The sequence below is a fragment of the Arthrobotrys flagrans genome (assembly GCF_004000055.1).
Source record: "Arthrobotrys flagrans strain CBS H-5679 chromosome Unknown unitig_0, whole genome shotgun sequence".
Classification (NCBI taxonomy): domain Eukaryota; kingdom Fungi; phylum Ascomycota; class Orbiliomycetes; order Orbiliales; family Orbiliaceae; genus Arthrobotrys; species Arthrobotrys flagrans.
The window spans coordinates 788,863-803,936 of NW_027137550.1; the positions used below are offsets into that span (position 1 = coordinate 788,863).

Below are 15,074 nucleotides of genomic sequence, written 5' to 3' on the forward strand. Positions count from 1 at the left end.
AGTGATTGTGAGTAAATAAGTGGAGGTTTTGTTCTTTTCTCTCTCTTTAATGATTGGATTCAAAAAAAACTGTAAAACAGTACAGCCGCTAACTAAAGTATACTATAAAAAAGTAATATAAAGGTACACGGAATTCAAAAAAGAGTCATCACGAAATGAAAAAAACAATGAGTCGTCCAAGGAAACTTTTTCGTGAACTCGGAAGAAGTAGTGGTAGCAATGGAAGGGAAACGAAGTTGTATCAACCGAAATATGTGTGTGAGAGAAGGCGAAGAGCGAACAGGGTGACGTTGATACCAACTGTAAGTTTTTGGGGGGGTTTCTCATGAATAATACTCATTGTGAAGAGTAGAATGGAATAATCACATTAAATAATAAGCCCGCTCATTGAGGGGAGAAACGAGTCCCGCCTCCTTGTTTCCTCCAAAAGGAACAGAAAAGAAATCCGTAGTGTAAGTGGAGAGAATGAGTAAGTGAGTGCCGCGGCTTGGACTCCAAGGGTGGCTGGTTGATCAGAGTAGACTGTCGAGTCTTGTGAACACGCTTAGGCATGCAGCGACGACCTATATCCCAATTAGCAACAGTTCCATCGTTTGATGTTGTAGGACCACGGGGTAGGTGTGTATGTTCGATGCTTACCTCCAACTGCAGCTCCTTATCCTTATTACTGTTAACCTCCTCCAAAGTTATCTGCCCCAGGTTCTGCCCCACGCTCCCCGAAGTATTCGTCGGTCTCCCAAACGGCCACTGCGAGAAAAGCGCGAGCAACTCCTCCACGTACGCAAAGGCCCGTTCTCTAGCGTCATACCCTAGGGTGGAGAGCGCGTTTTCGAGTACGTTGGCTGCGTAAGCCGCACATACCATTGCCACGGTTCTCAAATATCTGAATTCCATGTCTTCTGGCAAAAACTCGGTGGGAGGGAGGACTATCGTTCTAGCTGTGAGCATGTTTTTGGCGCGTAACCGGATTTCGGTTTTGGCGCCGCCATCGGCGACAGGGTGGGTGGCCATGTCGAAGAGGAGGAAGTTGCGCTTTTCGGTGCGGAGGATGCCCTTGTCGACTAGACCTTTGGCCAAACGTTCGCGGACTTGTTTAAGTTGGTAGCCGATCTTCATGAGGTTCCATGTTTCGCCTGCAGTTTATTATGATATCAATTTAGTTTTATCGGTCCATCGGGTAGCAAACTGCGGTGTGAATCGCGAAAAGAAAAAAGGCCGGTCGGAACGAAAGGGTGTTATTACCGCTCATAAGATCTATCCAAGAGCTGACGCTCATCTTTTCGCTCGCCTTGATCATCTTAAGAGCCTCGTCCAGCAGTACCTCCCCGGTAAGCGTATCATCAACGACCTCGATTAACCGGTCCGCCAATGGGAACCGCCGTCTGGACGCATCTCTCTGCATGCTGATTCTTCCGCGGAAGGCGAGTTCTATCACGATACAGCCGCGTAGCGCATACGATATGTTGTCGTTCCAGAATGATAGGTATCCCTGTTATCCCACCCCGGCATTCCATTAATATCGTCCGTCCCTAGATTTTATATTCCATTGGGAGGTATGTCAAGGCTCGAGTAGAGGGGAGAGAGAAATTAACCTGTTTGTCCTTCAAACCCAAAAGCAATACTTCCTCCATCAATGTCAGCTTGGGCTGCTTGCTCCTCTCCTTGCTCTCGCTGATATCCCTGGGATCAAACGCGATCTTGTGTCCGCCATCTTCGGAGGTATAGCTGGTGGCCGACGTGCCTTCACCGGTGGAAGCGGGAACAGGCGTCCTGGCCGACGATCCCTCGCCGCCATCACCGTTGGCATTGGGTGCTGAGGTGGAGGCTCCTGCACCACCGCCGGCGCCGCGTCTTCGCACGACGGAGGATGACATTTAAGGATTTAGTTTGATATCGGGGTAGACTGACGGCGGCACTGTGGGGTTTTGGTGATGGTGAGATTGTGATCGTGGTGGCTTATGTTGTGGTAGCGGTGGTGGTGGAAGGTGTCGGTTGTTTCTGAGCTGGGCGGTGGGTGTAATTAAAGGTGAGGTAAGTTCAGCTGGAAAGGGGAAGCACTGATCTGTGCAGCTGCACTGAGCCTCGTTTTTACGTCCGCGGATCGAATATAAACTCAACGGCTGTGCAAAAAAAAAAAAAAAAAAAAAAAAACCGATACGATGGATAGCTTGAATATATATCTTGTGCCGTCGTATTTTAGCAAAGAACAGGAGTTCTATCGTACTGATATAATTATCACAAGGCAAGAGCGTAACGTTGATGGTTCGTGTTCACAGCGACCAGAAATATATCCCAAAGCTGCTACTACTACCCAATTCTTTAAATAATTTTCCCAGGCACTCGCTCAGTGCATACATAAGAAAAGCGGTAAAAGAGAGGGATAAGGTGACCGGGCAGATGCATTTTTTTCTCTCATTTATTTAGCCTAGTCTTCTCTGTATGTGTTAGTGGCTTGTTTTTGCACCGCCGCCGTAACAGAGCTGCTTCCAATGGACCCCTGGTGGGAACTCCGATCCGAGAGACATAGCTGGTTTTGACAGGTGCGTTTTGGGTGGGCGCTTGAAACTGCCGGTCGGAAGCGATGCTAAGAGGCGAAGAACTTATGCGCCTCAATTAGATCTGGAGATCGTAAAGAAGGGCATTGGAAGAAACGAGGGTCTCAGGAATCTGTCGCGTGACGTAAGGAGAAAAGTCAAGAAGCGTTCAAAAAAACGAAAAAAAAAGTGATATTTGTTATGTACACAGGCTGACCGCAATTATCGCAACCTCTTCACCAAACATACATCCCATCTGGCTTTATAGAAGAGAGGGGGGTTTGGTTTCCTTCTCTTCATCCTTATCAAACAAATAGAAAGATATTTATATCCCGTTTTCTTCGAATCTAATGTAGATTTCAATCGAAGAAACCTGGATGTTTTGTACACTTCACTGACATCCCCCACTATAGTAGGGAGGGAGGGAAATAGTCCGTTTAAACGGCTATATAGGAAGTGGCGGCATGGTGGTTAGCCTGAGTTCACCTTGAATATAATCCAACCATAAAGAAGCTCACTCACCTCCGGGTTGGCTGGCAATGTAGTCGACAGCTTGACCGACTATAATAAAAAGGATCGTTAGGTATGTCTACACCCGAGATATCATGGTATATACGTCGTGCACATACCGCTCTGGATGGCATCAGCCTCCTTGTCTGGGATCTCGACGCTGAATTCCTGTTCGCAAAAAAACCAATTAGCAACCCATTCATCCGATAATCATCAATACTAGATTGATAGAGAGCCGTACTTCTTCAATCGCCATCACGACCTCGACGGTATCGAGACTATCCAATCCGAGATCGTTCGAGAAGTGAGAAGTTGCCGAAATCTTCACCCCATCAATTAGCAACCCTCCCATCAAATCATCCGATAAACCAAGCGATGTATACCTTGGAAGGATCGGCAATCTGTCAATTACACCAACAAGTTAGTTAAGACTCCCTTTTTCGTATATATATAGAATGTACCCCGCCAACGTCCTCGGAAACAACCCACCTTATCGAATCCCTTCAACAATTCCACTATTCTACCCTCAATATCGGCCTTGGATGGTGGACCACCCGATGAGTAGAATCGCCCACCAAAGGCCATCTGCGGTGCTACCGACATCGAAGGGAAGACACGGACACCGGTGAATACCGCTGGTCTCATTGACGAAGTCAATAGACGGGAAGACTGTCGGAGTGCCGTTCGGAGCATTTTTATAAGAATTTTAATTTGATCTGCAAGAATGGAGACCCTCGACGGTATTATTAGGATTGACGATGATGAGGTAATTGGGGTGGGGGCAGGAGGACGGTGGGACCTGGTTCGCAGTCTGATAGGGAAGAAGAAAGAAGAGTAGAGGAAAATAGAGCTGTTCCAATTCGTTCGTGTTAAAGTCCGAGTTTTAAGCAACGACGGCGTTGCGGTTCTGGTTCTGCCGGCCCACCAACAAAACTTTCACAGATTTGTGGCGGTGCATTGTTCTTATCAGCCACTCGGCCGGCGGGCTTGAACGCCAAGCATTGTGGCGGTTAAATTTATACGCGCGGCTGAAAAAACGACGATCGAAAAAAGTGTTGTTTCTAAACCGAGAGAAGGAAAAAATTTCTGGGGTTATTTTTTTTTTCTTCATTTCGATATTCCCATCCTCGACTTGACCTTCCATCGTCAACTTTCATTGGACAGCAACCTCCCGACCAAACCAACCCCGGCGCGTTTGAAACGGTAATCGCGATACCTATAAGATCCCTTCGTTTTTATTGCCTATCGATTGTAATATAACCTAGCTACTATACTGCGCCTGCCATCATCATGAGCGAAAAGGACATCGAGGTATGGCGCTATTCAGGCGCTTTATGTCGCCGGTCGTATTTCACGGTCTATATAAGCCTAATACCTTCTTAGGACCGATTAATCAAGCATGCTCGGGCATTCGACAGTCTTCTTAACTTGATACCTGCGAAAATGTATTTTACACAGGATAACTCCGTATGACCACCTCTCTCCGTCACTTTCTATCGGAATATGAATCGTATACAAGTGACTAACGGAATCTCAATGAAAACTACAGGACCAGTGGAAAAAGCGCAAACAGACAAAAGAAGAATCTCAAGCAGCAAAACGTGCAAAGCTAGATCCGGACCAAGCTGTCACAGTCAAAGAAGTCGAAGATGAAAGAGCTAGAGAACGTGCTGCGAGGGAAGAGAAGAGACGGAAGTTGAATGAAGACGGCTTACCTTATGAGACGAAGTCGCAGATGAAGGCTAGGAGGAAGGAGGAGAGGCGAAGGGAGAGGAGGCAGAATAAGGAAGCGGATGGTGGGAAGAGGAATAAGGACGGTGAGAAGAAGGTTCATGCGGAGAGTCAAGAGGATGATGAGGACGATGTCATGGTAGAGGTAGAGGAAGAGAAGCCGACACCGAAGAAGGCCAGTCATCCGCCGAAGAGTCCTGCGAAACAGTCTACATCTCCAAAGAAGGAACAGCACCACCCCGCTAAACGGAAAGACGCGAAACCGAATGGCGTTCAACTTAAAGTCGATGGCACGGAGAAAACTGGCAAAGTCTCGATTATTCAAAAGCCTACGGCCGAGCCTTCAGACTCTAGCGACGACGACGATGAAGGAGAAGAGGAAGAGGTAGAAGGGGGAGATATCACAGCAGAGATGGACAAAACGGCACAGGACCCCTCCGACTCGGAAGCTTCAGACTCGGAAGGCGAAACAATCCAACGGATCCCAGGTCTAGCTGCAGAACCTACCGCCACCGCATCCTCCCCCTCCCCCGCTCCATCAAACACAACCGACACCTCCACCACCCAAAAAACCCTCGCCGAAAAGCTAAAAACCTCGAAAGACCCCCTCATCCAACAACAACTAAAAGAGCGCCTAGCAAAACGCATCGAAGAGCTCCGTCATGCCCGCAAAGCCGATGGCGGCGAAGTACCCCGTACCCGCACTGAACTCATGGAACAACGAAGAAAACGTGATGAACAACGTAAAGAACGAAAGAAACAAATGAGATTACAAGCTAAAGTTCTAGCCGAAAAGGCGGCGGAATCTACGGATGGGAAGAGGTCGGAATCTAAGAAGAACAGTGGGGTTTCTACGGCACCGGCGAATTATACATTTGGAAACGTTAATTTCGAGGATGGTGACAAGTTAACTGCGGATTTGGAGGGGGTCAAGGCAGCGGGCAAGAAGAGGGGTCCGTCGGATGTACTTGGAGCGCTAAAACACGCCGAGGCGAAGAAGGCGAGGTTGGCGGGAATGAGTGAGGATAAACGGGCGGATATTCAGGAGAAGGATCGATGGAGCAAGGCGTTAAAGATGGCGAGCGGTGAGAAGCTACAGGACGACGAAGGGCTGTTGAAGAAGTCGTTGAAGAGACAGGAGAAGGCTAAGAAGAAGAGTGAGAGGGAATGGTGAGTGTTCTCAGTTACTCTTACGTTGTTGTGATACAAAGTTCGGATTGTTGACTATATATATTTCGGAACGAACAGGAAGGAACGCAATGACAACGTTGAAAAGGGTAAAATGATGCGGCAGAAGAAGCGTGAAGCCAACCTTGCAGCACGGAGAGAACAGAAGAAGGCCGGTAAAGGTGGGAAGAAGGCGAGGAAGGTGCCGTCGAAGAAGTCGAAGGGAAGGGCGGGCTTTGAGGGGACTGGATTTGGAGGGGCAGGAAAGAAGAAGAAGTAGTCGGCTAAGCACGTTTCGATGCTAGCCGGTTATGGTACATAAGATTCACATCGCGCACCCCTTTCGCATTCAATCTACGATTTGGCGGGTGCGCTTTTTTTTTTTTTATTGTATTATTTTTCAAATGTGTAAAATAGAAAGGGATACCCTTCGTTTCTGTTTTATTTTTTTTCAATCAGAGATTTCGCATGGGAGAAACTATTTAGTCAACTCACAGCCTTGGTCGAGGAAAGCTGGGATAGTCCTAAATTCGATCGATGCCATTCGAGAGGCTTTGCCAACAGTATCTAATTCAAAGAGTCATAATCGGTGTCACAAGTAAATCTCCGAGTAGTATATAACGTGGTAAGAGAGTCTCGTAGACGTCATAAAGGGAGGAGTGCGATGGGAGGAGTTTGCCAACCGATAGCCTCCCATTCCGTCGTTTGTAGCATCTGAAAACAGAACTCTACGGTATGAAGGGTGGGGAGGTCACTCGGTATGTCCCGTCCCTTGAACCTGTTGTCGATACACCGATACGACGTTTCGTATCCGAGTCTAGATATGATGATGATCGACGGGTTCCAACAGCCAAGCCACACTCTACAACAATTGCAACTGTGAGAGCTGGGAGGGGATGCATACGGCTCGAATATATCGTATCGGTTCCTAGCAACAATCACATACATTGTAGCCCCGAGTCCACATAGATTGAAGCGGCCGAACCGTTTGCAAATTTTGTATCAAAAGCTCGAGTCTCTCGCATTCCGAAGGGACGGAAGTGGTCGGAAACCATCCTAAAGAGGTATGGCTATCCGGATAGTGGTGTCTTTATTACTTTGTTTTTTCACTTCACAACGGTGGGTGTGGTGGGTGGTTCAGCGATGTTGGTTGGTGGTTGGATATATGTGTGGGAAGGGTGGTTGGGCTGGGACCGTGTATACATAGTTAACATCGCACACATATGGCTTTCCCCCTAGCAGCCTCCGCGAAAACCTGCGCTCATGCATGAATGGTTGAAGTTATTTGTTTTTCTTTTTCAATAGTAAATTTTTCTTTTAAACAAAAATTTTGTGACCATGTTCATATGTACCCGACGAGGCCGAGGTGTGTGCGACCTTTTTTTCTTGTCTCAACTCAGTCTCTGCATGTTGCATATGCACATTCCAATTAATAATCCCACATATGGTAGAACGGAACGACGGTTTGTGGATTCTCTTTGAGAAAACGGGAGGGGAGAATATCAAACGTGTAAGGGGGTGTAAGAAGATAAGAATCCGGGCTAGAACGTTTAAAGTTGAAGGATGGTGTGGGGGCCCTACGAGAAAAGAGCGAGTTAAGAGCTAGAAGAGTGAGTGAGAAGACCGGGATATATTTTGTCTTCGGATGTGCGATGGGGATGAGAGGCAGGTAGGTACGGCTGTACAGAGGGCATCGAACTTTCCATTCAATGCGCTGCATATCCGACTGTGACAAGGGACTTGCAGCAAACAGACAGGATATACGGGGCATAAAGCCTATCCAATGGCAAGGCTTGAAGCTGAAAAGGCGTTAGGGTGCCCTTGTATTGGTGGACAAGAGGTATTTCGTTCCTATCGGAATAAAAGAAATAGATGGCTATGATTTAACGAAGTGGCGACTGCACGATGCAGGGTTCTTCCGAGTCCGAACCGGGTTGGGTGGTAGGAGAATAAGTAAAAACAGCTGTATGAAGCCGTTCTCAGGCTAGCAGAGAGTGATACTCTCTCGTGGAGGTGGTGGAGTCGGCTAGAACTTGACACCTTTGCTTCTCAAAACGTTGACGACGTTGTAACGGGCGTAGTCAAGGTACTGTCCTACCCGGCCGACTGTGGACCCCACCGATGCGCTGTCAGCCAGCCTCTCGTCGAGGAAGGCCCAAGTATTCGCGAAACGATCCGACTTGTCTTGGGCCATGTAGACTTCTGTATGCGTTTTCTTACGTTAGCCGTTGTTCCAAATATGTGCTTAGTCCAATTATATATTCTAGAAGGAATTAAGAGAAAAATGTTTGCCGGCGCCTGCATCGCGACCAAGACGGTAGTGCATCCGGGTCTACCCCCCGTAAGTGCGTACATCCACACAGGAATGCATGGGCGATGATGGGATTGGATGGGTCAAACGGGATGCAGCGAGGGTTGGGATAAGATGAAGCGATATATAATATGCGAGTCATAAAGTAGCCGAAAGTATAAGCCACGGGCGCTACGAGCGAAGACGCTCTTTTGGATACTCAAATGCTAACGGGAAAGAGAAAAAAAGCGCCCACTTACCAGTTGCTGCATATATGCCTGACAAGACACCTCGTTTAGTATACCAAGATACATCGACTGCTGTATCTCCCGCGATATTCCACATGGTATCGGCTAGGCTGAACAGTTCGGATGTAGACGATTGTAAATTGGTTGGGTATTTCATGAGAGCAACTGCCTATGCCGGTTGAAGAGAAATCATTGAGAAAAAATGCAGGTTAGCTAAAATCGATGTTTGCAATAACGAAATAGTGTTAGCATGTTTGCCTGAGGTGAAACATTACCTCCGGCCAACGGCGTATAACATTTTTATTCCGCTTTAACCGTTCGATGCAAAGGGCCCTGATTTTGCTTGTGGTCCCAAATCTTGGGTTTGTAGCCTGTAAATCTTTCCATTCTTCGGATTCTGCATATTTGTTTAATCGCTCTCTCTGGGTGACCAAATGATACTTGACGATATCGAAGGGGCCTTGGGGAAATAAATTGGTGGTAACATCCAAGTATCCTGCTTCCTTGACTCCGGAGAGTAAAGCGGAATCGGTGAAACCCTGGGAAGGTACGTGGCTCAGGGCAGCCGATAATATCGCGGCTTGCTCGGGCGTATATGAGGCACTGGAGACGGCGGAACCTTGACCATGGTTCAGCCGGTGGCCATTCAAATTATTCCTCAGGATTTGGAAAGCGGACGGCTGCTTCCAGCGGGCACCGAAGCCCAGGAGACCTTGTCGAAGGACTCGGTGAGATGATTTCGAGGCCATATTCCTGTAATCCAAAAGAAAAAAAAAGTATCAGCTTTGCGCGGAGCAATTAACATGGAAATCATCAGACCAAGGGGGAAAACTAACCACTTGCCTCTTCGTTTGGAAAGCGAGATGAGAATTTGTTTAATTCCGATTTTTATTTGGAGCGTGAGGTTGATTTTGATATCAAAAAAAAACAAAGATCCTTCGAAGGTGATTGTGTTTGCGACTGTAGAATTTCATGCGGCAGGGTTTGATAGCACTCGGAGATGAGGCGGATAAGGGTCCTTGGTAATCTCCCGGCTTGATCCACACGGATACATATATATCATTGCTATAGTAATTGATGATGTCCAGCTACATGGCAAATTCCCAGCGGCAGATTGTTAGTCCTCAAAGACAGCTGTCGAGTCCTTCGGGCCCGGTAGTTGTTGTCGCCTATGAAGGTTGGAAGTTCGTGACGTTCTTTTCGGCAACATCAGACCAAAAAATTTTTGTGTTGCGCCGAACGTTGCACAGCCGGCAACCTACAACCTGCATCCAACCTTAAAGTCAAGGACGAGAAGGGAAATCTAGACCTTGCAATTGGGCCTTCACATCATACGATAATTAAGTATCGATAATAAACGGTGAGCGTAATATAGACGGCACGCTATCATGACATGTTAAACAGACAACCAATGATCTTTGAACTAGGGTGAGTCGAGAAATATACCGCAAAACTAAGGTGTTGATATCGAGAGATATTCCATCCAGGCTAGCTTTTCTCTTTCTTGAAAGATATTGAATTAGCGACTATAGAATAGCAGACATAACGACCCAGGAGGACGATGAGACGAGACCCTAGAGACAATGGTACCCATGCCAATATCTAAGGGGCCACTATCCGCCCAATCAGAATATCGGTCTCGTGGAAAACCAGCCTTCACAACCCCACGGGCTTCATCATGTTAACTAACTATCTTAGTTCGGCTACCTGATATAGGAGAAATATACGGTCCATCGTTGATGCGATTTCGTTAAAACTTAGCACAATACGTAAGTCTGCTTGCTCAGCTTTTTTTTTTTTTTTTTTTTTTTTTTGAGGGTCCAGGGTTCAGTTTCTTTAAATTTCCAACCGCATCGAAGTCGCCGATTGGCCTAGCCTAGGCTATCAAACAAACATGTCAGACGCACGTTCCTAATCCCGGCCTGTCGACGTGCTTCCATGTTTCAACGTTTCATTCCAGTGGATCGAGTTCTTCTCTATCCGACTACGATCTGCTCGGTCCAAGCTTTGATATCCTGTTCATCTCGACGTTGGCCAATTGGGCTCCTAATCCTTTGGTTGACCATGGTTGGGCAAAGTGGTCTGTTGCAAATACGATCAGGCCCAGCCAACTGCACTTCGCGACTGAATTGCGCACATGTTACGTCTTAGGAATGATGGAGTTTAATCACAAAAAAACGGACGCACTGACTTTTCTTTCTCCTCTCATCTTTTGATTGCTTCTTCTGTTTCCTTTCTTTTTCCGGGTTATGGGTGCCTTGGATCCATATAATCCTTGAGAAAATCTTGTGCTGTGGGCCATCAAGATGTGTGATGCACGTATGATCACACAGGTCACAAAATGTTATCCGCCCCAACCTCGATGGCTTATATTGGCCTCCTTTCGATCCATTTCAATAATTCATTTGAGATAGACGCTGCAAGCCACCAACACTAATCATGTCGAGCCATCTAGCGCATCATGAAAAAGACCACATGGGGGAGTGTGTGTACATATAGCAGGGGTCATGGGGTGGTTGCGGGCACCAGGTCCGCTTTGCCCTACCAAGGTCAGCGTAGCCGCCGATTGACAAGAACATTGAGCCTTAGAACCAGAGTCGAAAAAAATATATTTTTTCAGATCTGACTGCAGTGAATATCACATTTTTTCGAAATATCTTAGGCATTTAAAGTGCTCAGATGTAAGATTTGAGACATGTTTATGAAAGAACTGTCCTTACACAACTTCCCTCGGCTAAATAAGGTTGAAGGGGATAACTCGACGTCAGACATTGGTGTAACATGAGGGTTTTCAAGCTTCAATCCCTTCATGAGATTAAATCTTCAAACCGGAGAGTATGTGTGTAACATAATCGATGGTCTAGACAGGTCCGAATGGTTGCGGGCCGGCTTTCAGCCATCGCTCTTTTATTAAGCTATCCCATACTGTTCTAATCAGTGCATTAGCTTGAGCCCTCATCAATTTGATTCCCCACGGTCCGTGAGGTGGGTCGACTTCTGTCAGGAATAGGCAGGACGGAACGGCAGTGGATTTATAATATAATTGCTAATTCTCGGAAATATCAACATGAGCACCTCCGAATGTACCATCGGTTTGCCTCTGGAAAAATAAAATGAAATAAAAATGAAATAAAAATTCCATGCTGGATTTGAAAATTTGAGATAGTAGCTGTGGTTCTAGTCAGTTAACGGTTTTAGCCTTGTGTATAAGATATACCGCGGGTTCTGTCGCTGCGATGGAACCTTATATATGAAAACAAGTCTTTTTTAAACCCCTTCTGTGGTAGACCATGCATATTACTGCATGTTTACAAGGATAATCGTTTATTCGGAGGAGGTTGGCTGAATTTCTTATTTGTCGAGGTCGAAGTGCGATATCACTGCTGCTGGCAATGCTGGAGATTATATGCGGTGCAGCGATGGGAAACGGATGTGGTGCTGGAGACCAGCACCCAAGCATGAGCCCACCCTTCCCATCGCACCCCCGTCCACCCGCACACCCACACCCCCCTAGCCATCGAGAAAACTGCAGGATTGTATGCCCTTTGTCCGTCGAGCTTACCTCCTTGTACTGTACTCCGCACAACCGACCTGACTAAACACTGACCTGACTCAACCTTCTGGCGCACCTCCCTGTCCATCCAAAACAGAAAGGGCGATAATAGAGATGCATGCTGTATGGATATCAAAACCCCCTGTTCCCCATACACGTCGACGGCCAGCGTGCTCGTTCTTGCTGCTTAGGCTTACATCTCGTCGGGCCATTACGCTCTCCCTAGCCTTGACAATCTCTACATGCGTATCAGATACACGCATCTGGAATCGAGCTGTCAAATCAGTGCTCAAATCCGGATGGTCCCACGCCAACCGTTAGCCTTTTGCCTTCGGATTGCCTTCGAAAAAAAAAAAAAAAAGCAGAGCAGAGAACAGAAAACCCCCCCGTGCTTTGGTTTCGCTCGTTCATTGCCGCGACAGCCATCCTTTGGATCCGAGTTCTTGTTCCTTTGGCTTGGCATACAGTGCATGTTGCATGAAAAAACTGCAATATCTCCACCTCCTAAAGACGAATAGTTTTGCCGTTTCGTCATCGAATCCTCAACTTTAGGGACTTCCGTCTCTAATTGGCCATCACCTTTGGTCTCCCAAACGCGAAGGCGAAGAAGGCAGCTGAGAAACAAACATTCGATTCCGTCAAGCCATTTAATCCTTGACCTAGGTGGTATCGGTCAACAAATTTTAGACCCGAGACAGAGGTTCGCCCGGCATTTTGATACAACCACCCAACCGGCCAGGGAAAGCAAGTCCAACAAGAAAGCACCGCACCAACTGCTCTTTGAAATAACCATCCTTCATCGGGCATAACTCCACTTTTTAATCTTTTCCCCTTCAATTTGTTGAATAGATCGAGGCGAAAGCAATTTTAGCTTATATTGGCGTTGAACTAATCGAGCATCGTCCATTTAGTATCTGATATAACATACGTCCCGAAATCGCTGCTGCATTAAACCTCGAAGCGAGATAGCAAAGGGCTGGTCATTCAGAGACTCCCGGTTCAATTGCCAGAATTACGTGCCTTGAAGAAAGACTCTCGGGGTAAATTGTGCCTGCTGCAGCAGCTCTCTTTTACACTTCAACCTGCATTTACCATTGGCATCGGGCCCGAAACCTGCTCTTCCCATTCTCCTCGGTCTCAACCTTTTGCATAATACCTAGAGCCCTCGCGCCTGAAAAAATCCCCGAAACATATCATTCGCAGGTACCTGTACTTTACCAAACCCGATATTTCTACTATCGAAAAAGAAAAGACCGAGCCAGCAGGGAGTACAGACCGATACGAGCCGTTATACCCTCGTGTTACATGCACATGTAGAGACAAAAACAAGGATTTGTCCATCCTGCTGCTGCTCTCTTTGAAAACCCATTTCTTTTTGACAGAAGGAACTTCACCAGGGATAATTTCGATAGATTTTTAACTGGACAACGGCAATTTTGTTAACCGAAATCCTACACTTCAAACAATACCTCGCGTCTTCTAACGGTCCTCTCCACCGGTCTCCTCTGAACAGCGACCCCCCGAACACTACCAGCAATTCCCCGGAACGATCACAGATCTTAATCGAAGGAGGGTAAAAATTTTTAGGGTGGTGTATACTTTAAATTTTTTTTTCATTGACTAGGTGTTTAAAAGCACACAAGATGGGTTTGCGTCCCCCTTCCTTCCAATTGCATCTTAATAAAAGAAAGCCCACAGATATATACCCTTGACGCCTTTTGTCTCTCTTGTTCCTGCGCGATGCAGAGCTTAATCTGCTAACATATCTTTTCTTATTTGATCTTTTGCAGATACCTCAAGCAGCGGAGATCATAGGACCGCACGCCGAAGCGTAAGTCACCAAGAAAGAAAAATCCCTTCTCCAGCATTTTGGTACTTTGAAACCAAGCACCTACGCCTCGCTGTTCCACGTTTCTTATTAAGACTGCGTTTGCTTTGATATTGCATATGCTTCCCACACCCGTAAATCCGACTTGACCACAAGACCTCATTCACAAGACCATTATGTCAGGTACCACCTCGCATTCCCAATGGTCAGTATATTTGCACAAAAGAAGAAACACAGGCTGCGAGAGGCCTGCTGCTGGGATGAAAGGGCGTCTCCCGTTCCCGACTACGATCTGGGTCACGTTATTCCCAGAAGTAGGCATGGCGTTCACTTGCTGTGGTAAGGGGATCCGTGGACGCGGAGAGTTGCACTTCAGGTGATTGGACTCGGCCCTTCGAAGAATTGTCCCTTTCATTTCTCGTCGGCTTTATCATATCATATTATATTCTTCCTCTGTTTTCTGACGGGTCCTTTCTTTTTACGTCTGTGTATCCCCTTACCACACCAGGCTGCGCTGTCAGTGCCCGCCAGGTGCCCTGAACCAGAGCCTTTCGCCTATGGACCTTTACCCTTTAAGTTGGTACCTGTCCGCGGTGCCTGCCGTTTCGCATGTCGTTCCCTTTGCTCTACCCTTCAACAAATATATAAGCCCTATCTTTTTTTTTCTTCTTCTTCCAAGTGAAGCCCTTGAGCAAATAGCACGTTCGTACTACGTAGCTTTTAACGTAGCTACTATAAAGCTCTGCCAAAGAGGAAAAATTTTTCCCTCGTCTATTTCTATTCTCTTCAAAATCTCAGATCTCCCATTTTATTGCTTACGACAAAACGCCTAAACGGGTACCTTCCACAGCTCCTTGGTGAGACAGATACGAGGAAACTCAGAGACAAATCCTAGGAAAGGGACTTGGACGTTATCGCCTCTTTCTCCTCGCGTATTTCTCAAGGTCTCCTTTACATTCTTTGGTGTCGTGGTTCGGCTGTGAGGATTAAGTGGTTGGGAGCTTACTTGATCACATTGGTATTATACCCGCCCCTCTTTCTTTGTTATCATCCGAACACTGCATGATATGATATCTACGATGTCCCGACCCCTCTCAAGCTTCCCCATTACACGTCATGTATGTTTCATCCATAAAGACGCCACTGTTTGTGTCTTAGTCGGAGAGTTCTTCGATACTCCAGACACTATCACGACTCGAAGAGGCGGCAGTCA

General features: G+C 46.8%; 4 protein-coding genes across 4 annotated transcripts; 1 reads left to right on the plus strand and 3 right to left on the minus strand.

Moving 5' to 3' along the window:
* Positions 1-512: 512 nt before the first annotated feature.
* DFL_003343 (uncharacterized protein) lies at positions 513-1,874 on the minus strand (the record flags this gene model as incomplete). The annotated part of the gene is made up of 4 exons (XM_067632268.1): positions 513-563; positions 640-1,133; positions 1,243-1,489; positions 1,593-1,874. The coding sequence occupies 4 exons, from the start codon at positions 1,872-1,874 to the stop codon at positions 513-515; spliced, it is 1,074 nt and encodes a 357-aa protein (XP_067490553.1).
* Positions 1,875-2,971: 1,097 nt separating this feature from the next.
* DFL_003344 (uncharacterized protein) lies at positions 2,972-3,737 on the minus strand (the record flags this gene model as incomplete). The annotated part of the gene is made up of 6 exons (XM_067632269.1): positions 2,972-2,979; positions 3,057-3,095; positions 3,164-3,212; positions 3,286-3,366; positions 3,428-3,445; positions 3,534-3,737. The coding sequence occupies 6 exons, from the start codon at positions 3,735-3,737 to the stop codon at positions 2,972-2,974; spliced, it is 399 nt and encodes a 132-aa protein (XP_067490554.1).
* A 597-nt stretch (positions 3,738-4,334) lies between these two features.
* DFL_003345 (uncharacterized protein) lies at positions 4,335-6,222 on the plus strand (the record flags this gene model as incomplete). Its single annotated transcript, XM_067632270.1, has 4 exons — positions 4,335-4,355; positions 4,428-4,511; positions 4,594-5,945; positions 6,024-6,222. The coding sequence occupies 4 exons, from the start codon at positions 4,335-4,337 to the stop codon at positions 6,220-6,222; spliced, it is 1,656 nt and encodes a 551-aa protein (XP_067490555.1).
* Positions 6,223-7,968: 1,746 nt separating this feature from the next.
* Positions 7,969-9,229, minus strand: DFL_003346 (uncharacterized protein; the record flags this gene model as incomplete). Its single annotated transcript, XM_067632271.1, has 3 exons — positions 7,969-8,144; positions 8,493-8,649; positions 8,756-9,229. The coding sequence occupies 3 exons, from the start codon at positions 9,227-9,229 to the stop codon at positions 7,969-7,971; spliced, it is 807 nt and encodes a 268-aa protein (XP_067490556.1).
* Positions 9,230-15,074: the final 5,845 nt, after the last annotated feature.